The 27,776-nt window shown below is 31.3% G+C and overlaps 1 protein-coding gene across 1 annotated transcript; it reads left to right on the forward strand.

Annotated features, from left to right (window-relative positions):
• Window positions 1–510: 510 nt before the first annotated feature.
• Window positions 511–27,776, forward strand: LOC132729024 (uncharacterized). The gene is made up of 18 exons (XM_060714761.1): window positions 511–644; window positions 3,103–3,935; window positions 7,248–7,342; window positions 7,937–8,149; window positions 11,669–11,870; window positions 13,007–13,206; window positions 13,531–13,722; window positions 14,121–14,171; window positions 14,760–14,894; window positions 16,218–16,928; window positions 18,043–18,450; window positions 19,380–19,517; window positions 20,407–20,640; window positions 20,967–21,173; window positions 22,184–22,326; window positions 22,728–24,745; window positions 25,888–26,040; window positions 26,491–27,776. The coding sequence occupies exons 2-18, from the start codon at window positions 3,256–3,258 to the stop codon at window positions 26,744–26,746; spliced, it is 6,036 nt and encodes a 2,011-aa protein (XP_060570744.1). The 5' UTR covers window positions 511–644; window positions 3,103–3,255; the 3' UTR covers window positions 26,747–27,776.

Here is a 27,776-nt window from a genome sequence, read left to right on the forward strand (position 1 = left end):
GAAAAACTTAAAAACTTGCCGATGATTATTTGGCAGAATACCAGTTTACAAATCAGCCGCATATCCGAATTCATTTACCGTATATTTCGAATTTCATTGACCACATACATGAAACATCATTGTATTGCTCTTTTTTACAACAGTTTACTATGATATCATTTGTTACACACTTTATTTCAGATTAAAGATAATCACATCATGTGGATATAATGTTTACATTCATTTAACGACATAACAGAACCTGAATTAATTGACATCATCCTAAATTTATATTTGAAAATTTATAAAATATTAGTCTATATTAGGCATCAAATGAATAGTTCCACGACGACAACGGTTTCAGGTTACGTAAAATTATATACATTGCGCTTGGTAGTAATACCGTTTAAAAGTAATTTCCGATAAAAGCCACCATGCTAGAGATCTAAATGAAACATTGTTTCCATGGTAATGATTTCTACATTATAATAATACAGTCTGTTGAAAGAGAACCAATATTTGTACAATAACATTCGTTGACGTCTAATGTATACACAGTTATTAACAATCTTTTTAATAATAACATTTTTATCATGGAAATATTTTTGGAATTAAAATACAGTTAGTCATTTTAATTTACACATGGATAGTTGGCATTAAATGAGGTATATAACAATAATTATTTCTCAGTGAGTGATTTTGAATAGAGTTTTTTATCATTGTCAATATAACCAAACTTAATTTTAGTATTGGTTAAAAAGCTTTTAAATGATTTTACTAGTATAATTATTATGTTAAATTAATACGGTAATAATGTTATATCATTTTTAAATCAAGCACGAAAGGTTGATTTATATCATTATTTTTTTTTAATTTCTTAAAATGTGCAGTTAAATTAGAATTACATTTATTTCAAAATGGGTAACAGTGAAAAGAAATTCTTGTATTCAAAATAATGTCTTTCAACTGATTTGAAAACAAAATATATTGGAGAAAAATGTAGTAGATAAAGTCCAAATTTAAAAGTTCATAAAATATATTTGGCTTAATATTTAATTTATGAAGAAAAAAGATAAAGTTAAAAAAAAACTGTAAAATAATTTGTGTTCTATAGTTTAACTAACATATCAAAATATGATGGTCCTTTAATTCGTGTTCATACTTTTTTTGATTTACTGTACATATTTATCATTTCACATAATAACCTCACAACATTAAAAGGAAACTTAACTGATACTAAAATGTGAAAAAGTGAACGCAATTTAATACTTTTGCCTGATTTTGTAATTGTATAATAAAATTTTCTTGTAAGGCTATTGTTATTACTGTTCTTTTTGTTGTTGATTTTGTTATGGAATACAAAAACGTGCTCGTTTAAAAAGTTAATTGATGAAAGTGTGTATAAATATTTTTTGTTTAACCGGTGTAAAATTGTTTCATAATTGCAATTGACATTTTCAGCATTTTGTCAAAACAAAAGTTTGCATTGTTCAAAATTGGTAAAAAATGTACTTTTAAAATTATACTATAAAAATGATTTTGAACTGCTGAATATGTTGACTTCAGTCATTAACGCAAAACACGTGTCACTATTATAAGTATAATGTTTTTACGTAACGCGCTACAAGCAGGGCGTTGTTCATTCTCTTAAACACCGGTTTAAGATTTAGGCGGGATTGGCATGAAAGAGCATTAATTTAACCGATTTTACATAAAATAGAAAGAATATCTAACATCAAGTTCACGTAATGTTCTTGTGTAACTGCCGTTTATCTATCATTAGCAAATAAACTTGTTAATTTTGACGTTGCGACAAATACGCTTGTAAGATTATTTATATCTCCAAGTCAACTAAGGGACTGCGGGTTCGATCTATACGTGCCTCAAATGAAACGAGCACTAGTTAGTTCAAGGAAGCTGACTTGAGTATGGTTCAAAAATGGTTGTGTTGTTGTTGTTGTTTTGTTGTTGTTGGGTTTTTGTATATGATTGTTGTTGTTGTTGTTGTTTTATTTTCAAAGTTTGTATAAAAATCCATAAGAAATAAATAGGTAAATGCTAAACTGTATAAACACCGGAATGAATGATTAACAAACAAGCAAACTGTTTTCAGATAACTTTCGACATTACTGTAAAATCAATTACAATTATTTTGTTCTGTTTCTTTTATTTAAAAAGTAGCAGAAATTCAGTCATATTCAGAAATTCCCAGAACCTTAAATATGAATCAGTCGTAGCTATTCTATCAAACATGATACCTTGTCAAAACAAAAAATAGGTTAAGATATTAATCCAAATATTTATAAGCCCTCAATCGAAATTAAAACAATTTTTGTGTGTTTGTTGTCTATTTTTATTGAATACAAAATTGTAAAAATAAGTTAATAACCTTAATTATATTAGGCACAGTTAAAGAAAACGGTTTCAAAATCTTTTGCAATTATATGCTTGATAAAAAAACAAATTTAGATATTTTACAATATGTAAAAAAGTTAATTTAAGCATATTCTATTGTGTACGTATATATATACATACATGAATTTTCACAATTATACATAAATACATTAATGTAAATATACAAAAGTGTAAATAATAAAATTCTATATCTGACACTTGTAAGAATATGTTTTTTTAATATTCTCTCCAATGCTAGATGTGTTTTTTAATTCAGAAACAACTTTTAAAGCAATTGTTCTTTTTTGTCTGTGTCCAAAATTGACTTTTATTCCGGCAGGAGAGTGCAGGCAAAATTATCTAAACTGTTTCAAAAACGAAAAGAAATGGAATATAACAATTCGACAAAAACAAATGGGTTGTTGCATATAACCTCTTAGACAAAATAATCGCAGACTAACATTTGCAAATCTGAAAACGCACATCTTGCACTAAATGAGTACTCTGTCAATAGGATTGTACTTTTGATAAAAAAAAATCCCAACTCGTTATGAAATGACAATGCAAGCGGCCACGGTATGCGTAGACATTGCCTCTAAGATATATCTAAAACCTATTTCCAGACAGACTCATAGTTTGTTTCTTACAACGACGACCCTAATCTAATTGTGTAGACACTTAATGTCATGAAAATCTTCTCCTAATTACGTTGTGATTCTTTTTTTCCAGGCCGCCGTAGGGACTATAACTCAAAGATGAAAAACACGGAGCAGCCTCTTGATAGTTTAAAAACTCTATTTTATAACCGAGATGATTATTCAAGCATTGGTTTGCGTGTAGAAAAATGTAATTCAAATAGCTGATGATATTTTGTTTAAAATAATGATACCAGTTTTCAATGGCAGAGAGTTGTTTAAATTCGGGTATTCAATGGCTTATATTTTGTACTTTGTGATAAATCTAAGGTTCACAAATGGATTGAGTTATGGTGGAAATAGTTCGTATATTTGTGAAAATTCTACTATCACATCTGAAAGTGGAGTTTTGTACAGCTCTAATTATCCGGACCTTTACAACAATCAGGAGAATTGCGTAACTAATATACAGGTGCCAAGTGCCTTTCAAATAGAGATAACCTTTGAAGTCTTCCAAACAGAATCATTCACAAATCTAAACTTGCAAAACGAAATGTGTTCATTAGATTATTTAGAGTTAGTTGTAAATAACGAATCTAGACGACTTTGTGGAGATTGGACAGGCAAAGAGCGAATGCTATACTTTGTTTTCAACACGCCGTTAGTCAGCATCCGGTTCCGGTCAAATGACCGAATTTCAAAACGAGGCTTTGTATTAAAATGGGACGCTACCTCTACTAACGCTACAAGTGAAATTTCAACATGTAGAGATTCTTTGTTTGAGACTGCTACCTCATGTTATGAAATGGTATCCTTACCCGAAAACTGGCTTGATGGACATAATATATGCAGACGACGTGGTGCGTACCTCGCGAAAATTGATGATGTACACACCCAAAACGAGTTAGAAAAAAGAATTATGAAAAGGTAAGAAACAGTCAAAAAGAGCGATTTCTTCGTAATGTTATTGAATATAATTCATCCGTCAAATTGCTTAAGAGGTTTTATCTTCTTAAAATCTTATTTTAACAAAGTCATTTTAAGTCATAACAGAAACAGTGTCTATAGAAACGTATTAATAACTTTCAGTTACTATAGAGGAATGAAAACAGTTAAAATTGATTAAAAACCTGTGTGATATTGTTAAATTAGAGTATGGTTTTCTTTGGTGTTCGTTTATATTTTCCAATACCTTTTTGATTTTTTACTTTTATACGCAGACGACATCTGCTTTTATCTCATTTCTGTATTTACTACATTTGTATTACGGAAGATAAAATGTGCTTGGTGAACTTATAAACATAAACGAGAATTATATAGGTATGGCAGTTGCAAACCTGGGAATAATTACAATTAATTGATATTTTATAAATATCAATGTATAACTGTAAAACAAAATGTAAACTGTATCATGTGAAATAAGAGCATCCTTTGAATTTAAAGAGTTTCTTGTTAAGACTAATAGTAATCAATGTCAATCAAATTGTAATCATCACAATCACTGCCTGAATTTAAGCTGTAATTGGTTAGTTACAATTAATATAATTAATTTTGGAAGGCAATCAATTACATGATGATTACAGTGTAATCATGCAATCGATTCAAAAATCGATGATTACCCCAGGACTGGTCAGTTAACACATTTCCTTTCGCACTATATATACAAGTATATCTCATTTATTAACTGTTGTTCATAAAGCAAAAAGGCGCTTTGTATTTGAAATTACCAAAACCCACACCCGCACCGCTTAAATAGTATTACTTTGCTTCTCTTTATAAGTAAAATTTTATCGTTTAAGAATTATAGAGATCTTCAATCGTCATGCTGGTACTAGTAGTTTATAGTTAAATCTAAATTAGAGAAAATAATAAGATTACTTATTAAAATTAACTCTGCGAGATGAAAGCCAATACATTATAATTGTTTCTATAGCAATTATGATTGATTTATGAAGCAGCATGAGCGCTTTTTTTTAAAAAAAATATCTAAGATTCATTTCACACCATGATTCCCATTAACCGAGAAGTCTGGCCATGTCATTTCTGGGTTCTATAAAACGAATCTGGTTTACTGAAGAAATACAATTAAAAGAAAATGATATTGAGTGTAGAAAGTAACCGATTTCATGTAGAGCGGCATTCAAATCAAGTATATTTTAATCAAGACTTATTACAACAATACAACAAAAGAATAAATCTTGCTTCAGATTGAAGTTTTGAACTTATTGAATTATACTTACGAAAAGAAAAGAATATAACCTTCATTCTGCTTTGTTAATAAATATGCTTATAAAAATAACGTACAGAAGCTGTCGGTTCTTCAATAGATTAAACTGGATTGGTTCACAATGAAAAGTTTGCAATATCATAAATAATTATATTGATATTTTAGTATAAAGAATCATTTGTGACAACACACAATTAAGAAAATATATTGCTTTGTTAAAAGGTGAGAGGTACATTACATATCTTTAAACTGAAGATAAGAAATTGTTCTAGAAGAAAATATAATTATTTATACAAAGATGGTTACACTAAACGACTTTGAAATAAATTAATATTGTTTGTATAAGAAATATTTTATGAGAGTATCCAAAATGATATATTTTAATGTTGTTATCAATAATTGAAATACTTATGAAAGAAAAACGTCAATTGTCAACCAATCCTTTTCTAATATAAAATATGCCCATTTTAGACCAATCCATTTTAAATATTTTGGAATATGCCCACTGTAGACCAATCCATCTCAAATATTTAAAATATGATAATTGTAGATCACTCCACTTTAAATATTTAAAATATGATAATTGTAGATCAGACCACTTTAAATATTTAAAATATGCCCACTGTAGACCAATCCACTTTAAATATTTAAAATATGATAATTGTAGATCACTCCACTTTAAATATTTAAAATATGATAATTGTAGATCAGTCCACTTTAAATATTTAAAATATGCCCACTGTAGACCAATTCACTTTAAATATTTAAAATATGATAATCGTAGACCAATCCGCTTTATATATTTAAAATATGCGTGAAAGAACTTTCTGAATCTTGGCATTTAGATCATTCTTACAAGCTAAATGATGTCATTCATCATAGTTGTGTTTGTGTTTTTGATTAAACATTGAATATTCTGAGTATTGTTTTCGAGTCTTATTACCACATTTTGAAATACCTTGAAAGATTACTATTTGATCATTTCCTGTACTTTATTCAGTCAACTGATTTCAATTGAACTCTCACAGGAATTTTACCATGACTTTACATTTGGATTTACATACTTGATAAAGAAACATTTTCACTAGGACAGTAGACCGGAATGAAAAGACCTGTTTTGTTTATAATTTCCTGTTACTCCTTTTTCAATTAGATAAATCAAGATCATTGGTTTAAAATTTTAGTTTCCTTTAAACGCTGTACGTACTTTTTGTCTTCGACTTTGTCATTTGAAACCAAACGACATTTATCAATATATATTTACATATAGAAATGTTGGTATGACAACGGGCGAGCAGGAGAAAATGTGTTCTTACATAAGCTTATACTACAAGTTATGTCTAATTCAATAAAAAAAACAAATTCTATAATAATCATTGCATCCATTTATAGATATAAAGGCTATAAAATGATCAATTAACGTAGCATAGATTATCCCTAAAAGGCATCTGCAATATATTGATGATATGACAGTGCGTTTTAGTCGCACATTATTTATACTTGTGATTCTCACGTTGTATTTTTACATTGGTACGCGAAAGTAGCAATTTCGCAATTTTTTTTGTATCGCGAAAATAAGTGATTTTACCAGAATAATTTGCTATCTTTATCGGTAGCTAGAATTATGTCATATTATGTTAAATTAAGATTTACTTCAAGTTATTGAGTTCTACGTTTGTCAATTTATGTTTGTCAGTTCTATGGTTGTCAATGTTTTGTTTAATGTAGAAATTATACATTAACTATTCAAATATATTTCACTAAAGAAGACAATTGAAACAGAAGCTTTGATTTAAGCCATATAGCACTGTTGCATAAAATTTTGTTTTTGCTACCATTGAAATACAACGGTCAGCTGCTTGTTAACTTTCTTATTAATGAAGCACGACTGAGGACATAAAATTAAACGTCTGACATAGATCAACTGGACTACTCAAATATTATAGTCACATGAGAATAGTGTGAATTTCAACTTATCACATTAAGAATAAATAATTGTGTTCTATTTTTAGCCATTTGCATTCCCATGCTATTTGGATAGGGGCCAATGACCGTTTGTTCGAAGGTAATTTTATGTGGCCAGATAGATCTGCAATAACATTTCATAGTAAGTAATTTTAGCCTATATTTTACCCGTGGTTATTGATCCTATATATATTACGTTATTAATAACTTATTTTCTTATAAAACATCTAATAGCCGCTTTTGAACTGTACTTTGTCTCCGTCTTATATGTTTTTTCATTTGACTCGGTAAGATCCAATAATGCCTGTATTAGATTGTTGCACAGCATTAACATTTCGAATTTTCGATATACATGGACTGACAACGATAAAAGCCGTTATCGAAAAAATTTGAAATCTGTTAAAAAACATTGAGCATTCCATCCCGTGCTCTGCAAGCTTGTCCTGTTTTAAGATGTTCTAAGCAAATGCATTTCTTCATTGTACAATAAGAAATAATGATCTTTTTTTCAGAAAAACCTTTTACTCTTCTATTCGATCATCAAAATAAACTTTAAGCATCTATTGGACATGTTTGTCTTAAAACAGTATTATATTTACATTTTCGTTCATGCATTGTTAATTAGAGATCAGTCAAAGATTGCTTTTATGTGCATTATGTCATAATAATTTACATTTTTGCAAGTTTTATTGCTGCATGTTTTGTATGTTTAACGTTGAACTGTTGTTTATCATAGAATGGTTTCCGGGTTGGCATCATTTTAACAACAGTATATCACGACACGCTAGACAACCAAGCGATGACGGGTATTCGGATGAAGACTGTGTTGAAATAAGACGAGTCTTTGCATATCCCGGCAAAGGAGCCGGTCAAACGAGCTCATTTTTTTGGAATGACAGGAATTGCGAAGAAAGAAATCCTTTTCTTTGTCAATATGATAAACATATCAGTAAGTCAAAGTGTGTCCAACATACTTCCATGATAATTTTCCAGTTATAAGTTTGTGTTTATTTGTTATGCTGTGGGCTATGTTTGTTACAAAAAGCTAATTAATATCTTACGGTATTTCTAGACAATTTAGCATCACTCATACGCAAAGCGGTAAAGACTTTTGGCCTATTGAAAGCAAAATCAATTCTTTTAAATTGTTATTTAGTAGAAAAATGATCAACTCAAACGTTAGCTTTTCGCAATTCCTCCTAGTCGTACTTTAAAATAAGACAAATTTTACATTTTTTCCCTGCCGTGCTTGCATTTAAAGTACAACAATACCTACATTTCTTCCCAGCCGTGCAAGACATAACCTATATTCTTCCCAGTCTTGCTTTGACTTCAAATACGACAATACATATATTTCCTCCAGCCGTGCGTTTATTTTAAGATCAACAATACATGCATTTTATCCCAGCCGTGCTTTAAATTAAAAAGACAATATATACATTTCTTCTCAGTCATACTTGAATTTAAAGTACAATAATACCAACATTTCTTCCCATTCGTCCTCTTATTTAAAGTAGGACATTAACTTACATTTCTTTCAGTCATGTTTCAATTTAAAGTACGACAATACCTAATTTTTTCCCCATTCGTACTTTTATTCAAAGAATGATAATGCATTTTTTCCAACCATGCCTTAAATGAAATTACGACAATATCTACTTTTCTTTGCTGCCGTGCTTTAAATAAATGATGTCATAAAATTCGTTTAACTATATAAACTAATATAACTTTTTATGTTATAAAATTAATTGACGTCTACATTAAAAAGTTTCATTCTGCACCGCACAAGTTTGCCCTGCTTCCAGTTAAACTTAAATGTACATTATGACATAAATAACATCTCTGTCTCCCAAGAATCAGCAGACGACTAATAAAATCAAAATGTAATGGAAAACTATTATACATGTTTTTACGACCACTGTACATTTGTAACATAAATATTTTTATAGTGTTACCGAAACACTTCAAGCCAATTGTGAAAATGAGATTAAAGTTACTGTAGAACATTTTATCTGCTTCAAGCAAAATATAAAAACCATTTAGATCCATCTTTAAACAAGGGAAAATTTTAGGTGGCTGATTTGTGCCATGTCGTATTTTTGCTCTGCAGGGCGCCAGGTGATAACACGATAATACATAAATAATAAAGTTTTCACGCCATGCGCGTTGCGTTGCAAAAGTACGTGAAAGTCACCATTTTGTCGCATTTTCTTGTTTTTTCGACTTTGCACACCGCGGAGCGAAAGTTCAATGAATTGTTGACTGTCGCATTATCGATTTTTTGTCCAGCGCCCCGCCGAGCCAAAATACAAAATGGCACACATCAGCCGCCATAGAAATTAGATAATTGAATTTTGTCCTAATTTATATCTTCATTGATTTGAATTTGACTTTCCGCTCAATTTCCTTTTTATCAAATCGACTGCATTGTTGCAATTTATTTTTCTTTGAAATAGCATCCATGTATTTGAGAAATGACAAAGTAATCGTTTCACGAGAAAAATAGTTAAATGTCAATTTTCTTAACATCTATTCATATGTAAACAAGTTTAATGAACATTAAGATATGAGTAAAGGAAATACTGTATATAAAACATATATAAAACATGCTTACCAACTATTTTCAGTGAAATTTGCATAAACACCATATACAGGAGGACAAGTATCTCTTCCCTTTAAAGTAACACCATTTAGAAAGCAACAAAAATTGTCAAAATAAAGCTCTTAAAATAGAAGGATTATTACAATAAATTGAATTTCAAAAGCAATTCATCTTAGCAAATTTAATCAAGGGCAACACTCGAGAAATGAGACTGGCAAAATGCAAGGAAATTTGATTCCTTTAAGCAAAAGCAAGGCAACATTTATTTCCATTATTCCCTCTGCTGGTTCTTCATTGATTTTCACACAAACACACACATGTTCAGTAGTCATGTATCTAAACTAGTTGATTTAAGTTGGATCTTCATTCCAACTCCGAATCATTTTCGCCTCATATAACAATAGTTTAACCATTTTCAAATTTACAAAATTCAAAAAAAAACAAAAAAGGGTGAAATAATGTTGTTAGATTTTTTTTCATTTTAAATAATTAAAAAGACCGGAACCGAAAAGAAAGTAAAAGACAAATTTGAAACTCTCGATTAATTTTTAAACAAAAAAGTACGGGGTTTTTTTCCCTTTAATGTTATTTCCCTTGTACTGTAATGGGGGACTTTTTCCGTGTATGCGGGTTATTCTTAATTTTGGAAATATATTTCCCTTAAATAGTTTTAATTTCCGACCAATGGTTGAATGCTTGCAAATTCTTTTCAAATTGTTCATTAGAAACCGTACAAGTTCTTTTTATAATCAATTATGTCACATTGTAAAATTCTCCCACGATTTTTTTCTCCTGTTTTATGAAAATGGGGTTTTAATTCCACTGGAGCTCCCATGGGACCCGTAAAGCCCAATTGGAGAATGAAAAGAAACAACAAAAAAACATGGGATGTCACATTTTGAATGCTTGCCCAGCGCTTAATGTGTGTGATATCTTTATACATGTATAAACGGCCAATTATCGTCTATTTCCATCCAAATTACTGTTTGATTCAACTTCATGTATTAAAACTATATAAAAAATGTAGTTGAGTTTGCGAAAATTCCGGATTTGCAAATTTTTTCCGGAGGCTGTTGTTTCCATAATATTACGGTCCATTCTTGAAAGTTTAGTACCATATGATGTGTCTTTAATATAACATACTTGGATATTGCCTATAAATAGAATAACATGTTCCGGAACAAAATATTATACTGTTGTTTTTAGTAGGACATTTCTCGCTTCACAATGATTTCTTGCATTTGAAATTTGCCCTTTTTTAAAAAAAAATAATGCACATTTTTTATTTATTTATTTATTTTGTTAACTGCAGGCAACAGAGATATTGCTTCGTATACTTTAAGAGCTATGCAACACGAACCATCTTTGGCTGCTATAAAGATACAATTTTATTGTTGTGTTAATCTGTAATAGTTTAGATTATATTTTTTTTTTTGCTGCAATTAACTTATTTTGTAAAGTTTTATGGAATCTTTTATTTGAGTATGAATTGACTTTTCTTAAAAACAGGGAACGCCCTTTAAAACTTAATTGTTCAAGTGTGAAAAAAAAAATGGAAAATTTTTTTGTTCAGTGAGACGGTCTTCGAACTAAAAATTTTCCTTTCTAATCAATGTAAATTTTTTTTAAAAATTGATAAGAAAAATTTTCTAATCAATAGTTACAGAGTGTGATGAAAATAACACATTATGTCCTATTTTGTTAAATACATCGAACAGTGAATTGTGGTTAATTTATTTTACCAATTGTGGTTTCTTTATTTTAAAGTGTTTTAACAATTGTAACGTCATTATCACGCTTTGAAAAAAAACAAATACATGAATATTGTAGAAAAAAACATGTACGCCTATCATTGCTATTTTACAGGTAAAAGATCTATCAACCACGTGCCTTTACCTTGCGGAAAATTGCTCCATCTAACAGACGATACACCAAATGTGATAGTTACTTCCCCTAGCTACCCCAGGAATTACCCGCCCCTTTCTACATGTCATACTTTTGTGACTGCACCGTTCGGGAAACAGATATACATCGACTTTTTACACTTTGATATTGAGGATGCAAAACAGTACATACTTTTTCTTTTTTATTTCTTTTTCCCTCCCAACAAAAGATTACATAAATGCATGATGCAATATAAAGGAGACTTAAAGTGACATTATGCCCATTAAGTTGATTATTGTTAGTAAGCAAGTGAAAGCCAAATAAATTAACATTTTGCCATAAGTCATTTCAATTTTATAATTTACTTTGCATGAACAAAAAATAGCCCACGTGGCTCAAGGAACATTCTGTTATTTTCTGTTGGTAGTTTCCTGTATCATTTAATTTATTAAAAGAGTTTGGCAGTCTTTTTGTATATTAGGCAGGTTTTTCTTTCACACTAAACAGTTTTCAGAATATATTAACTGTTGGTCAAACACCACTATATCAGTCAATGTATTGAAATATTTAGTCAATTCAGCTCGACTTGACAATGAAAAAAAGATGAGCGTAATGTATCTTTAAATGAAAATAAACTTTCAAACAATTTTCATTAATCAATGGGTTTTTTTAAATAGTATTTTAAGCCCTCGATTGACAAAAAAGTTCTTGCAGCATACCAGTCATTTTTTGACAGCACTGGAACCAATAAGTGTTTGTGTTATATTAGGAAAAAATGAACATGAATCTGAGTTTTATCTTTAAACTACTATATACTGTATATAATGCTGAAATCTTTGCTATAATACAAACTGATTAAAATACTGACACGTGACAATTAATTTCCATTGTGGTATTGAAACAATCTTTTGTTCTGTTTTCATTGTTTATATTAAAACTGAAGTAAAAATAAATGTCTAATTTTGATGTGTCGCTTAACAAACTACAATAATAACATAAAAGACTTCTTTAAATTATTTTGATCAATATTTTCTCGCAATTGTTATAATTCGGTCGGCCTTTGTTGTGCTTCTTTCAGCAAATAATTAGAGAAATATAATTTCGTATCTTAGCATGTGAAAACATAACCCAGACATTGATAAAGGAAACCTTTCAACTTGAAAAGAAATGAAAATCTTAGCGTCTTTTATACCGTAGATTGTTCACGTGTGTCTGAGAAATGTGAAAGAAAGTCAGAGAATCCCATCCCTAATTATACATAAAACAATATCACAGGAAGTGTCTCATGAATGACCTCCCCTGGTTCTATTTTTATCTCAGTTGCGAATACGACAATTTGACGATATCTGACGTCTATCCAACAAAGAAGGATAAAAGTGTTGTCTACTGCGGAAACTGGAACCGGAAACTGAAGATTCTAAGGTGGACGTCACAAACCAACAAAGTGAGGATATCATTCCAGTGTGATAGCACCAAACACTTCTCAGGGTTTCGTCTAAATATTTCTTCTGTTGATAAATGTGAGCATTTTTTGTTGTTCGTGAACATTCTTTAAAAACACCATCTACATTATACTAAAATGCAAAGTTTTATTCCCTTATTTAAATTTAACATGCGAATTATTTTTTTTTTTTTTTTTTTTTTTTGATATTTCGAGACCAAAATGCAATACAATTCGATAATAATAGTAATAATAATAATAATAATAATAATAATAATAATAATATTATTATTATTATTATTATTATTATTATTATTACATTTTACTTTCTTTCTTATCTTAACTCTTTAGTTGTTTGATTTCCATTCTCCTGTACACTTTGAAATTGTTTATTTTGTAACAGCAATACTGTGTAACGACGCTAATTCGACCATTACGGCAGCTTATAGTGGCGGTGCTTGTTTAATACTAGCAAATGATTCAGTAAATTTTACCGAAGCAGAAGACACTTGTAGCTCTTATGGAGGTAGCGTTGTCTCGGCGGGACAATCAGAAATACTATATGCAGCAGCCGATCTTCTTAACTTAACAGAAGGTATATACTTATGTATACTAACAATAAAATAACTTTTTCTTGTCCATTTGAGAATCGCATGTTACAAAATTTTGTTTTGGATTCTTCCGCGTTTGTTGCGTGACAGCTGCAATCTTAAATATGCTTTGCGTGACAAATGATTCTACATCGTGACGCTCATTTGATCAGTTTAATGTGAGACGTATACTACATTAAACAAAATTATGATAAAACTGCTACTTAGTAATTAAGGCAAGTCATGATTTGAGTAGATTAGATAAAAAAAATGACATTTTTGTACAAAAATCAATTAGCGATATAAGATTCGCACGCCATATTTAGCTATAAGAGCATGTGCTGTTATAAATTAATGCGCTGATGAGATGTATAGATACTAAATGTTTATCATTCTTTCTCAGGATGTACAAACCTTTGGGTACAAAGAAATAGTTCCAATACCTCCACCATGGGTAAGACAATTTCGAAGACTTTTTGAAGCAATAACTTATTAAACGACCAAATTATTGACTACTACAAAAAAAGATTCACAAACATTATACAATATTGATAATGAAAAGCCATTATGAACTATTGATACAAGCCAAGGAGCATCTGCGGCTGCGTGATTAAGGCAGCTGAGTTCGAGCCAGTTGCCCTTTAAACTGTAGGTTTGAAATCCTCTAGAGACTGAGTTTTCTTTTGTTAGAAAGTTGTGCGGTAATTCTGCCCTCTCGTGCCTGAAATAATGTACGGAGGAGGCACGAGGTATTCTTCCTTGAATTTAACTTGCAGTCGCAATTTGACCTTTTTACGTAACAGTGTCATTTTTTCTTAAAATTAAACAGAAGCAATCAAAACAAGCTGAATATTTAACGAGGATTCGAACCAATATGTGTACGAATTATGGCGTACCTTGACTTGAAACTTCACAATTTCTATAAATAAACATATCGTAATTATGTCAAAAATACGATTAGATATATATACATAGATATAGCAAATTAATCTTTGTATCTAACTTTCATTTGCCGTAAACCAGTGTGATTTTTATACTGCAGATAACAAATGCGATGTCGTTAAAATCTGTGAAAGTCACGGTAACCAAGACAACGTTCTGCTAGATTATGACACTGTCGTCACACAAGTACAATGTTCATCTCTAAACCAACTCATCTGCCTAAAACCAGCTAAACGTAAATATTTCATCCTAGATTACTTTTTGTTATCCCATTTGTCATTTGACATTACGTTTTTAGAGGCATTTGTGCATGAATGGATTTCCAACATTGATGTTATCATTTGAACTGTTTCACTTCTTAAAAAGAGGGAAAAAACTCAGGAGCAACGGAAAAGCGCATTGAATTTAATCATGAGAGATTATAGCAAAGGCGGCATTCACACAAACGCCCCCTCCCTGGCACCGACCGAAATGGCAAAGTTATCTACTATTTAAAGTACATTTGCAATATTGCAAGAAAATATTAATATTATTTAACAATCTGCATTCAAGTTCTAAAATAGATTTGTTGCTTCATCACTGTAAAGTGATTGTGGATGTGATTTTGTTTAATCTGAACTTTAATATCAATTGCGAACCTATTGTCATCAATCTGCGCAATACTCAAATCGTAATCGACCCCCCCTGATAATAATTTAATGGATCTCTGAACGATTTAATGGAGAATATAATGTAAAAGCATGCAGCTCATATTAATTTACAAATACATTTCCGTTAAAAGGGCATCATTAATAATTAAAGCACTTTCGTCTAACATCACTTTTGATCTGCTCAAGTGTGATACTCGTATTGCTGAAAATGCAAAATTTTAATTACAAAATTTACTTTATAATTTAGATTTAGACGCTAAGTATGGTCTAAGTAGAATAATGCTGAAGTATTCAAAGGAACTTCGTTGAATTCTAAAGGCATTAAAACATAAAAAAATAATACCTTACTAACTTAGTTCACCTGGGACACGTAAAACAGAACGATATGCGAAATATACCCAAAAAATTATTTTGTTTAATTCGATCTAAAAAAAATAAGTAATCCATTTCTACAGTTAAGAATTATTTCCTTATAGTAGCATTTCATTCATTCGCTTATAAGAGGAGAGTAACATTATCCTAAGCAGACAACTCATCAATATAAGGTGTTGGAAAGGCGCCATTTCTCTCCTACCTCATCATGGGTTGCAGTATAGGTAGTTTTGAGCAACTGTGCAAACACTAAAAATTTAAGCATGATATGCAAGATAAATTAAAAAATAGTGTAGGTATAGGACTCACACACACGCAAACCATCAACAGCCTCTCAGGAATAATCTTTATTTACCGTCATAAATAACCGCATTTCCGAAACATATGTTTACAATAACATCATTGTTTTATATGTAAACGCTACCGTTACATGTCCCTATAAATGTTTTGGGACCATGATAAGAGCCAATGTTGTTTTTTTTGTATTTTAGTGATTTGAAGAGAACATTATTACTTTATACATGTGTTTTTTCCAGACATGAGAAGAAGCCAATCAAATCAGACATCCACAGAAGCTAGCGGACAACTAAACACATACAAAGTCGATCGTAGCAACTATAGTAACAACATTGACGCCTTTTATCATTTCAAGGTAGAAGATGGTTATCGAATGATCTTTGAGCTGTTATCGTATGACATTGAATTTCAAGACTCTTGTTTGTACGATTTCATCGAAACCAGTGGAATGACAAATGACAAAAGATATTGCGGAAGAGGTGAAAAAATAGAAACTTTGATAACCAAATCTTCGACTGCAATCATCCGGTTCAAAACGGACGATGATGTCACAGCAGGTGGATTTAATATAAGATGGTACAGTGTGAAGCGTGGAGAAACATTTCAAATAAACAGAGGTGACGATGAATCTATTGTTACTATGCATTCGGTAAATTACCCTAATGTGTTTCCTGATAAAGTAAAAAATTGCTCAAGTGTTTTTGTACCTGACAATGCGCGTTTACTTGTTACAATAAAAGATATCAATCTACCTGGAGAGAGTTGTAAAGATAGTATGTTTGAGATTTTATCAAATTCAACCGTAACTAGGCGTTTTTGTGGTGGAACGACATACAATAGATTGAATTATTTCTCTCAATATATACTGACTGAAAATGGGAACATTTCTTTCTGTCTTGATGCCCCACAGTTCAAAGAGGGAGAAGGCATCCTTATGCAATATCATAAAGGTCGGTGTCTTTTTTTTAGACTTATGTGTTGTTGTTTTTTTGTTGCTGTTGTTGATTTTTATCGTTGTTGTTTTTGTTTAGTTATTTTTGTTTTCCTTTGTTTTTAAATTTTTATTTATATGTTTGACACATCAGTAATATTATCTATTTAGTTATATTTATAAAGAATAATTTCAAAACTATTTATAATAGCTTCGACCCGGTATTTGAATCGGACCCGAATCATCTAGACCCTATCCACCCGGGTCAGCTTGACCGATGTTAATATTACAGGTAATACTTAATAAAGAAATGCGTCATCTTACAATTAGATGAGAACTTTTTAATATTAGGATAATGTTTTTGTATTATATTTGTACGACTGTTAAAAGCTAGTGTTGTGTTTTTATGGCATGATATTGTTTTACAAAACATTAGTACTAATATTACAAAGATATCAATTCTTGTTTTGATAACTAAATGATTTTTTTAATTTGTTTAAGAAATAATCATTATAATCATCTTCACCATCACCATCTACATTTTCAACATTTTCGTCATCATCATTATTATTGTTCTAATTATTGTTGTTATTTTGGGGTTTATAGTTTGCAATGTAATTTATTATACACGTACTGGTTTAAAACAGTTTCCTGCGTTTTTCACGGTATTGCGCGAAATAGAGTTAATTTACTGTTTGAATATAGACCAAGTGTTGTTTCAATTTTCATCTTTTGATATATAAAAAATACTTTCCCCGACACTTGTTTAAATTTGTTTGGAAAACAAAACCACCTGATAAAATAATCAGTTAATTTGACGCTTGTGTTCTTTTTAATTATGATGAAATTCAGAAATTGCTTCAGAAAGTTTCAAATATTTTTGTTGTGAAAACGGTTAATTTGAATTAAATGAAACTACTTGCAAAACGTATTGTGTTTCATGACTTGCGTACAGCTTCTTTAAGTTATATTTTTCTTGATTGGGCTGATTTTCAAAACCTAAAGCTTAAAAGTACCTACGATTGAATTTCAGTTTTACGTATTGTATACTTTGCTTACTTGTCTTGTTATCTTTCAAACACGTGCCATTCAAACACGTGACCAAGTAAATTAACGTTTGTATTTGTTTTCAGTTAAAATAGGCAATGTCAAGCTAAATAGAACTGTCACGCTTGCAGCAAATGAGTCGATGCAAATTTCAAGTCTGATGTTTCCGGAGATGTTTCCTTCGGGAGCCATACAAGATCTCATTTTTAGAACAAACCTTGGCTACACGGTTAATGTTACGTTAAATTTCACAAGCAAAAAAGGCAACCAATGCTCAATGGATTATTTAGAGCTAATTGACATCTCTTTGAAAAACGACTATGACGGTTTGAAATGGTATCCCTGTGTGAATTTAACTGATGGGCTTCATGATTCAACGGAGATTGAATTTAGTTCATCACTTAATGCTGTTAGGGTAGTTATATTTAGTGGTGTTTCTTATACCGAGAAATCATCATCTTTTAAGATTTCTGGAACAGTATCGTCGATTAAAGGTGAGTGCTAAATTAATGAGATAATATTTTTTACTTTTTATAGCCACTGGCCTTAATGTGGGTAAAAATCAATTTGACTTAAAACATATTTGAAAAACAATTTGACGTAAAACATATTTGTATTTCAAGAAATGTACTATAAATACACAATCTGGGTGGCACTTTGAATGTACAATTATTAGGAAATATATTACATAATTGAACAATTATTGTCCCCAAACTTATACCAATTGTCTTACGGAGTAAGCTAAACTTCTTCATATTTGTTTGAGGTAAATTGTGTGGAAAATGACTAAAGAGTGCCTAAGCTATGTTTATTCTTCATCTGAAAATAGAAATATTTTACGGCAGAAAGATTAATATCATTACGTTACCATGGTGATTGAATAACCATTACATTGAATTATTTATTGAATCAATTGCCAGAAAGAAATATTAATCTTTTAGAACAGATAAACGAGGTTCACTTGTATGCAATGTCTATTAATCAGAATAATAATTATTTTAAACCATAGATAAAGGTAAAAAAATCAATAAATTTGAGCTCCTCCAATAGTAAAGCTGGAATGTCACCATATGACCTATACTGTGTTGGTGCGAGGTAAAACCCGACAAAACCAATTGTGCTGGCTGATATATGGATATAGTATATAAGTAATTAGACTTATTAAACAAACGAAACTTATGAGGGCTGTTTGCCATTCTTTTAAGAAAGTAAGAAACTTCCTTAGAAATTTTATGGTTGACGTGTGATACACATAAGACTTTAGTGCCCGAAATTAAGATCAAAGGAGAAGCTAGCAAAAACATTAAAGTTCAAGGTTTTGTCATCCGGCCATTACAGTGTCGATGTACCACTTGATCAATACTGAAACAAAAAAAAATATGTTGTAGTCATTTTTTACATGCATATTCAATGTTATTTTCAGATCCGTTCTTTCTAGACAAAACAAAACAGACAGATGGATCATTTGATGAATGCAACGAAAATACGTGTTTAAATGGTGGATTGTGTTCAAATCTTACTACAGGGCGGTTTTTGTGTAAATGTGGAGCCCAATATACAGGTATATTTCACCTCGGATTAATCAAATACGATATAGCCTGAATGGGCCCTCAACGCCGTTCTTCGAACATTCGTCAGAAACATTGTAGTTTTTCATGCGAGGAAGCTTGCAGCTAGTTTAAGGAAGGCCGGCGGTTCTACTCAAGTGTCAAAATATATGCCAAATCTTTCTTGTTTTCTCCTAACCATTCCAATCAAACCAAAGTTTGTTTTGTTCTAACGGAGACATTTATTAAAGACACATGTACTAAACTTGAAAACAATTGATTAATATAATATTACCATTCGATCACATATGGTCATTATGAAATATGGTTTGAAGCATAAGCAGATGTGCTCATATATTGTCATATGTTGCTTGTAATGGGAATTAAGATCTAAAGAGAATGATTGCCAAACTATTTTATGACATTTTGACGATAAGTAAGGACATTGAAAAGGTGTAGGCGAACCTAAAGGTTGTATAACATGTGTTCACATGTTTCAGCAATGCTATTAACGCTCTAGTGTATAGCTTTCGTACTTTCAATATAAAACAATTACGCCTACTTTTAAAATCTAAATGCTTGTGTTAATGTTTATAATTTATCAGTTATTGAAAATACCGCCTCGCTGTTGGTTTGTACATTGCTCATACAGAGGCATTTTTAACCCAAACGTTTCATGTCAGGTTATAAAGTTCCATTTACCGACCTTTATATAACAAGTATCTGTAAATAGCAACGGTTTACAGTAACAGAAGTAATCGTATGTTATATAAAACTCGTATTTACAAGTAAAAAACATTGTATCCGACACATAATTCTAAAGTTCTGTGTTGAATTTAGCTCATATAACGAAGGTATAACACAAATGGTAGGCAGTAAATTATATCACTATTTCCGTTACAGGATTGTTTTGCCAAGCCACAAAATGTGACGTAGGTTTGAATCCATGTGATCCGAAACATGCCAAATGCCAGCTTACTCTCTCTGGCTACAAATGTAATTGCGAAACCGGTTACTGGGGTAAAACTTGCAGTATGGACAGCAACATGTGCCACTATAGATTATGTTCCGGGAATGGAAGATGTGTTTCGATCAACGATACGGAGACTGGGTGTCTTTGTAATGACGATTTTACTGGTAGGTAAAATTCTGATTAAAAAAAAATCTGATTATGTACCTTGTCAAAGCAGCAATCAGTAATCATCGACAAATGGTCCGCTTTATGAAACATTTAACTGATGCTGCAGACCTAATATCATATCATTGTACTTTTAAGACACAACGTAGGTTTTGTCCAACTGAGTTAACAACATCGCAGTGTTTGACTCCCTTGAAAGTTCCTAATCCTTCATTTTACGATATTTAAAAAGAAGAATGTTCATATTTTGTTTTTGTGCTACTGATTTCTTTTTGGTATTTGTATAAACATTTTTTTATTTTAAACCACAAATTTTCTATTGCAGGAGCAAAATGCAGTGTTGAAATACCAAAGGCTGAAGAAAAACTAACCATTGGCCAGAAATTGTTAAAAGAACCAATTTGGATAGGGATGATTGTAATACTGAACCTTGTTCTCTTCTTTTGTGTTTCTTATGTGATCCGAAGAAAATGCGGGAAGAAAATAGCAAACTTGTTTCCCAAAAAGAAAACTTCAAACAGTAGTCCTAAAGGTAAGTCGATTTTAAAGAAACACCGGAAAAGCGTTGTTGATCTAAGCCGATTATTACGTTTGATTCTAAACTAAATAAATGTAAAATACGTGGTCAATGTAATTCCAATAATCATCGACTTTGCAGTTGTTTTAGAGAAAATATTCTTTGGACAGCTTTCATTTTTATCATCAACTAAAGTTTTAAAAACCAGTTTAACACTATTAACAAACAATTCTTTCAGTAATAATACGAATATTTTTAATATTATGAGGGAAATCCCAGTGAATCAAACATACATAAATGAAATATACGGATACCTTTGAAGTTTCACACACTTTTGCATCATATTAAAAAATGTAAAACCCAATGATTTGCTTGTAAGGAAACCAGAAAACAATGTAACAATAAATTTACGCATACATACTACGTTTATTAAAGGAAATAATGGCGAAATATATATTTTAAACAAAAACTGTGTAAGTATGTGTTTTCATAGTCTAACTGTGTCATCCAAAGAGAAAGGTTAAAAGGGTTTGTAATTTAATAAACGCGCCCGCATAATATAGAAGAGGTTGTAAAGGGTTCGCTTACAACATGTTCCCTTGCTATTTTAGTTGTTTTTAGCAATTATTTCGTCTTCCACTTATTCGTACTTTTATAAAGATTCTTCTTAAAATTTGGATACTTTGGTATGATTTTTGTCAAGCAAAAAAAACAAACATTTTAAATTGTACTGATAAGCGAACAATTCATATGTTGCTTTAGGCCCTTTTGAAATGTTCGGTAACCTTAAGGCAGCTAGTGGCGATGAATATACCAATGCGACCAGTGAAGTCCAAGATCAGCAGACACAAACTCGTCGCCAGAAGATGGTCTACACTGTTCGCTTTTATATCAGTATTCCATCCGTGATTTTGCGTAAAAATCATATATGCTTTCATCCAGATTTTAAAAAATGAACAAGCGGCCCATCTATAAGATATATAGCGTGATAAAAGTTAAATAAGCACGTTTTCTATATACTACAGAAAACGACAATTCTAAAACAGATAATTCTTCTGCAAGTGTGGATCACTATGACAAACATGTTAGTACAGTTTCCCTCAAGACACCAACACTTGTAGACAGGGAATCAAGGTGGTCAACAAGGACAAATATATACCGTGAGAATGTAAGACCCTATGGACTGTCTTAAAGTAGTCCCTTCTATCGTTTAGTATATATACATTTAAATTTTTATCTTTTTTTAAAAGGTTATTCTATTAAAATTTGCTTCCATGTTTTCCGCTTGAGCAAAGCAACATTTTCCCTTGGATTAAAACTTGATTTAGTTTCACTTAAGATTTACAATCAATCAGAAATGATTCTTTTGCAAATTTATATGTTTGACGCGATACTGGAAATACGAGTAGATTTTTTATCTTGTTACCTTCAGACATTGCTTATTGAATACATTAATAATGATACAATGTTCTATATTAAGTGAGGCAATCAATAATTAATAACAGATTTTGCAGATGTTGCAAAAATATAAATACAATAAAATACACAGCATCTAATTTGGTTTTGCAGCTGGATAGCATAACAGCTCCGTCAACGCCAGTCGTAAATGAGGAAAACCAAGATGCAGCAATGAAACTTTTCGCGGCCTACAATACTAAAAAGCCAGAATTATCACCAAACATTACAGCAATTCAGGACAACAATTTACAAATCAAAGCAAAAGATATTATGTCTTGTGGTATACAAGGTGGAACTGTAACATTAAATCCCGACATTGATGTAGAATACTATCATAAAGATCATCCACATGGAATACTCCGGTCATACACAATAAGCACAGAAATACGAGATTTTGAATCAAGAATATCAAAAGCTAGGAAGGAAGCGTCCATGAGAAAAACTTCCTCTTATTCCGGCTCTCCGACTGTCTCACGAATGCTTGATTCTAAGAGAGTTAATGAAAACGCAGGGGTAAAAATGACACACTGTTTCCCTGAAATAAGAATTATCAATGAAAATAATTGTGAAGAAAAAAACATCAGTGATAGTGATGATAATTTAGATGTTGCTTTGGCAAATGATAACACAGTTTCTAAAATAGACCCGACTGAAAACATTGCGGAAGTTAAACAATCTGATCAACATGATAGTGGCTATCCATCAACCACTATTTCAACAATTCAAGATAGTTCACAAATCGAAGAATCAAACTTAAAAACAATTGCATCTGCAAATGTTAAACGTAAGTTATTTAGTTCAAAGGCTAAAAGCGCCTCATTTTATAAACTTGGTAACGAAAATGATTCGAGACAAATCGAAAAACGGAAGGAGATCCGAGATTCAATGATTAGAGATATATCTTTTAAACGTTCAACGTCGGGTGAATTTCGGTCTTTTGAATCTGAAAGGTGTCGATCCTGCAAGAAAACACCAATAGAAAGATGTGCCTACTCTTATGAAACTGATTTAGATATGTTACATAGGTGTAGAAACAAACGACAACATTCTACAGGGTATCACAGTTCAATTAGCCATCAAAGACGGCATAGACGTAGACGAAAATGTGGTTGTTCTAAACATCACAGTTATAGTAGAGATATTGATATGAATTCCCGTGATGTTCACGATCCACAAGTACGTTTACACAAGGAACAATATCTGCACTCTATTAAACAAAAAAGTTTTGGAGAAAACTGGTATTGGCCGACTAGGTCACATCATAGCATAAGACCTTTAAATTCGAGCACAGAGAGTGATTCCTGTCTTTGTTCAGCACAGGAAATGAGGTACCGACATAGACATTATCATGTAAAGGAAGCTTTTTCTGAAAATGATTTTAGACAGAGACATATATCAAACCGAACGTTTGATTCATCACCGAGAATAGATTTTCGTTCTGATGACTCATGTAAGTCAAAACTAATGAGGTCGTTTTTGTCAGATACGTATCGAGCCAGTTGCAATAATTATTCTGTCTCGGATGCTACGGAGAGCTGTTGCCACTATAAACATTTCTTAGGATCCCCAGAAAATTCATCACTTTCAAGTTCCAGAGACAAAACAAGAAGTCCATCGCCAAGACCAAAAAGTCCCCGAAAGCAACCAATAACCACTCAAAGACGATCGGATACTGTTGTTGAAATCGCTCAAGATAATGTGATAAAACTAGATGTTTCGCCAATATCATCTGTTAACTCTTTGAATGTTAAATGTTCATCCTCAGCTAATGGTGAAACAAAACCTGACTTTGATGGAATAAGTAGTACTTATAATGAACCTGAAGTAAAAGTAGATATTGAATCGTATTTGCGTGTCGATAAAAGCGACTATAATGGTGCACAGTATGCATTTGAGGAGAATCCTGCTTTCCACCAAGTCGACAAAGATGAAAATAATCATAAGCATTACACAAATTGTCAAAAATCTCCAACAAGTAATGAAATTAAACTTACGCTGAAAGATTCTGCATATCAGACAAAACAATCTTCAATAGACAAATTCAAAAGCAGTGATTCTTTAGTCAGGGGATCGAATTCGCTTAAATCTAAATCAAGTGACTCATCTGACAGCAAAGATAACCACAGCAGGTAAAGTAAACACATTATACAATTTTATTTTATTTCACACATTATTGGACGCATCAAAGCAAAACGCAATCTTTGGATCCAACTTAGATAAACAATACCAAATATCGTTACAAACACCTTGTATGTATATATTAACGGAATTTCTAATATACGTAAATCTTTTCTAAATTTAGATAAAAAAAAACATAAAGTTTATTTTCATGGATTTTGTTGTCTTAATATGCAAGAAAATTACGAATAAACAACCATTTGTACTTTAAATATGCAAGGTTTAACCTTTTACCCCATGAGCATATTGCGAAAAATGGCCGTTTTCATTGAAAAGCCTCCTGTAACAAGTTCAAACTGCTATGAAACAATGAAAAATGCTTCAATACTAATGAAACTTGGCACAAATGTTGACTACACCATAGCCTCTGTAACAGCATGCTCAATGGTAAATTTCCTGTTACCATGGCAACGGGGGACGTCTCAAAATTGCCAAAAATCACTATTGTGCATTGTTTTTTTCCATCAAAACTGATTTCAAAGTGCTGCAACTTCTCAATGAATTGAGATAGAGTAAAAGGCTTTTCAGCGTCGGTTACTAGTTACCCTAAGATCGACCTGAGGCCATTTTTAGCCTGTCACATGTCCAAAATTTTCTTGGCGATGAGGGGGACTCCGCCTCCTTCAAACCCCCCAAACAGAAGGGGGCACATCCCCCTTCTGGCAACCCCTGATGTAATATTTGGATGGGGGACGGCGCCAAAAAAAGTGGTAACTTTTTTTAACAACATTTCTCAAACGAATAACACTGTTTGGGATCTAAATAGGGCATTTTTTTATTGTTTGAGGCCTCAAAAAGGGGGGGAAGCCGTCGAAACACCCTTATATAAGGGAAAAGGTTAAACCCTCACTTCATCGTACAACAAACACGTAAACGCAAACTTCAAAACACAATGTAGATAGAACGTAATGAAATATAATTTAATACTGCATTGGCTGCTTAAGTATAACAAGTGTAATAAAGATAATGGACATTCTAACATTTCTACAACAGGCTTCAAACAGACATTAGTTTGTGGGATAACATAAATGATTCGGTTAAAGTATTTCGTAAAATCGAGAACAGTTAAATGATATAGGCCTTTAATTTTAAGAAATGAAGACCGAGTTCACAGACACTTACACCAAGCTGCCCTAAAACTTGCCTTGTTAAAGCGTCTACAAAACAAGAAAGACTACTCTAAGGACAGTGCGATTCACACATTTTCGGAAGACGACTTGTCAGCAGATGATGGAGAGACTAGAGTGTAAGTCTTCAAAATCACACCACGTCGCTTATTTACAATCAACTACAACCATCTCTAATTTATTTATTATAGCACACACATCTCAAATAAAAATAGTCAATTGAGATGTTATTTTAGAGTTGTTCGAATTACATCATGTGATTAAAGAATCTCAAATACGTTTTTATTTCAAAAACACTTACATTGCATCCGTCCAAGAAATGTTATGAAGCTGGCATGCTTTCTTTATTTTGGCTAGTTTGTGCAAGTCTATTAAATGGCAAAAATCATATAGCATTTTGTTTACAGTCTTAAGTATATGGTCTTATAAACATAGTTGTACGTTTCAAGATTTCTAAGAAATGGCAGAACGTAAATATATCCTTGAGGGTCGTTAAATAGCTGGTAATCAAGCAGAATATAGACACAACAAGTAAATAGATGTTTATATTCTTCTTTTTTATATTTCAGACCTATAAGGCCTTTAGTTAAACGGACAAGTGGTAGCTTGGCATTTCAGCTGCGGGAGACAAGTTTGTCTCAAGTGATGGAAGAACATTCTGGTGTATCAAGGGACACAGATAATTATAATACTCCGACAAATGAACCATTAGGCGGATCGTTTGATAAGTCAGAAACGCTAAATTCATCTGCAATTCACATGACTGATATGTCCTACACACATAATGATGGTGCATTTCCAAAACTTGAGGAAACTAATGTTTGATGTTTGTAGTATTTTAATATTGATTATCATTAAATTAGACGGTTGAATAGTTGATAAAGGCAATTTTTAAATGTTTATGTTTTGTTGGTACATATTCAAAATGATATAAAAACTATGTAAAATATATTTAATATTTTCAAACCTATAAGTACAGTTTTATGAACAATGCTGTATGAGTTTTGACCGACATATATGGTTTGGTTTATTTCAGCGTTTGGATTTAGGGTAATGTATATTAATATCACCAAAATAACAATTTTGGTTTAAACTACTGTAATTTAAACATTAATTTGGTATGGACACTTAAATTGTCGCGTATGCACATATAGCGGTAATTACAAAGTCAGACCTCAAATATGCTGGATAAAAAATACTTTCAGAAAGCTCTGGCGCTGTGATATTTTTCGTTTGATATATTTGATTTTACGTTTTTGAGTTTACATGTTTTTGACATGGGTATACAGGAAAAGAATTACCTGGTACGCAATGTTTAAGTACATGTACGAATATATGAATGCATATGTGCATATGATTTTCTATTTTGATATTTGTATGACTGCTAAACTGTGATTTATAAATACTTTGTTTATTCCCAAATTTTGTGATGATATTTGCTTTGTTAATTGCATTCATTAAACGTTTACTTAAAACACCAATCTTGTCATGGAAAACACATTTTAAAAATGTGTGGTATTTGCTTTTACATTTTTGTTATTAATAACTGTTTTTGTTTTGTTTATGTTTTTAAAAACGAAAAAAAATGTTGTTGTTTCAGAAAGAAAAAAATCGTTTAAATTGTTATTTAATTACAGATATAATAATATATTATCATACCTCGAATGTTAGTGTTACTATTTTCTTATCAATATATATTCATATTCATAATATGATTGTTACGATTTATATATTATATAAAACAGTTTATACTGTCGACATACACATTTTAATATTCGAATTAAAAAGTAGAAAATAATCAAAAAGAAATAAAAATCAACCCTTTGAAATACTATTTAGCCACAGAAATGAATAA

This window comes from Ruditapes philippinarum, unplaced genomic scaffold (genome assembly GCF_026571515.1).
Source record: "Ruditapes philippinarum isolate M1 unplaced genomic scaffold, ASM2657151v2 ctg88_1_1_1_1, whole genome shotgun sequence".
Classification (NCBI taxonomy): domain Eukaryota; kingdom Metazoa; phylum Mollusca; class Bivalvia; order Venerida; family Veneridae; genus Ruditapes; species Ruditapes philippinarum.

Bases quoted from the DNA above. Each gene is read 5' to 3' on its own strand.
- LOC132729024 (XM_060714761.1), top strand. From the start codon at position 3,256: ATGATACCAGTTTTCAATGGCAGAGAGTTGTTTAAATTCGGGTATTCA. The intron at 22,327-22,727 runs GTAAGACCCTAT...TTGGTTTTGCAG, and splicing joins CAAATATATACCGTGAGAAT to CTGGATAGCATAACAGCTCC. The intron at 24,746-25,887 runs GTAAAGTAAACA...TTTAATTTTAAG, and splicing joins AGCAAAGATAACCACAGCAG to AAATGAAGACCGAGTTCACA.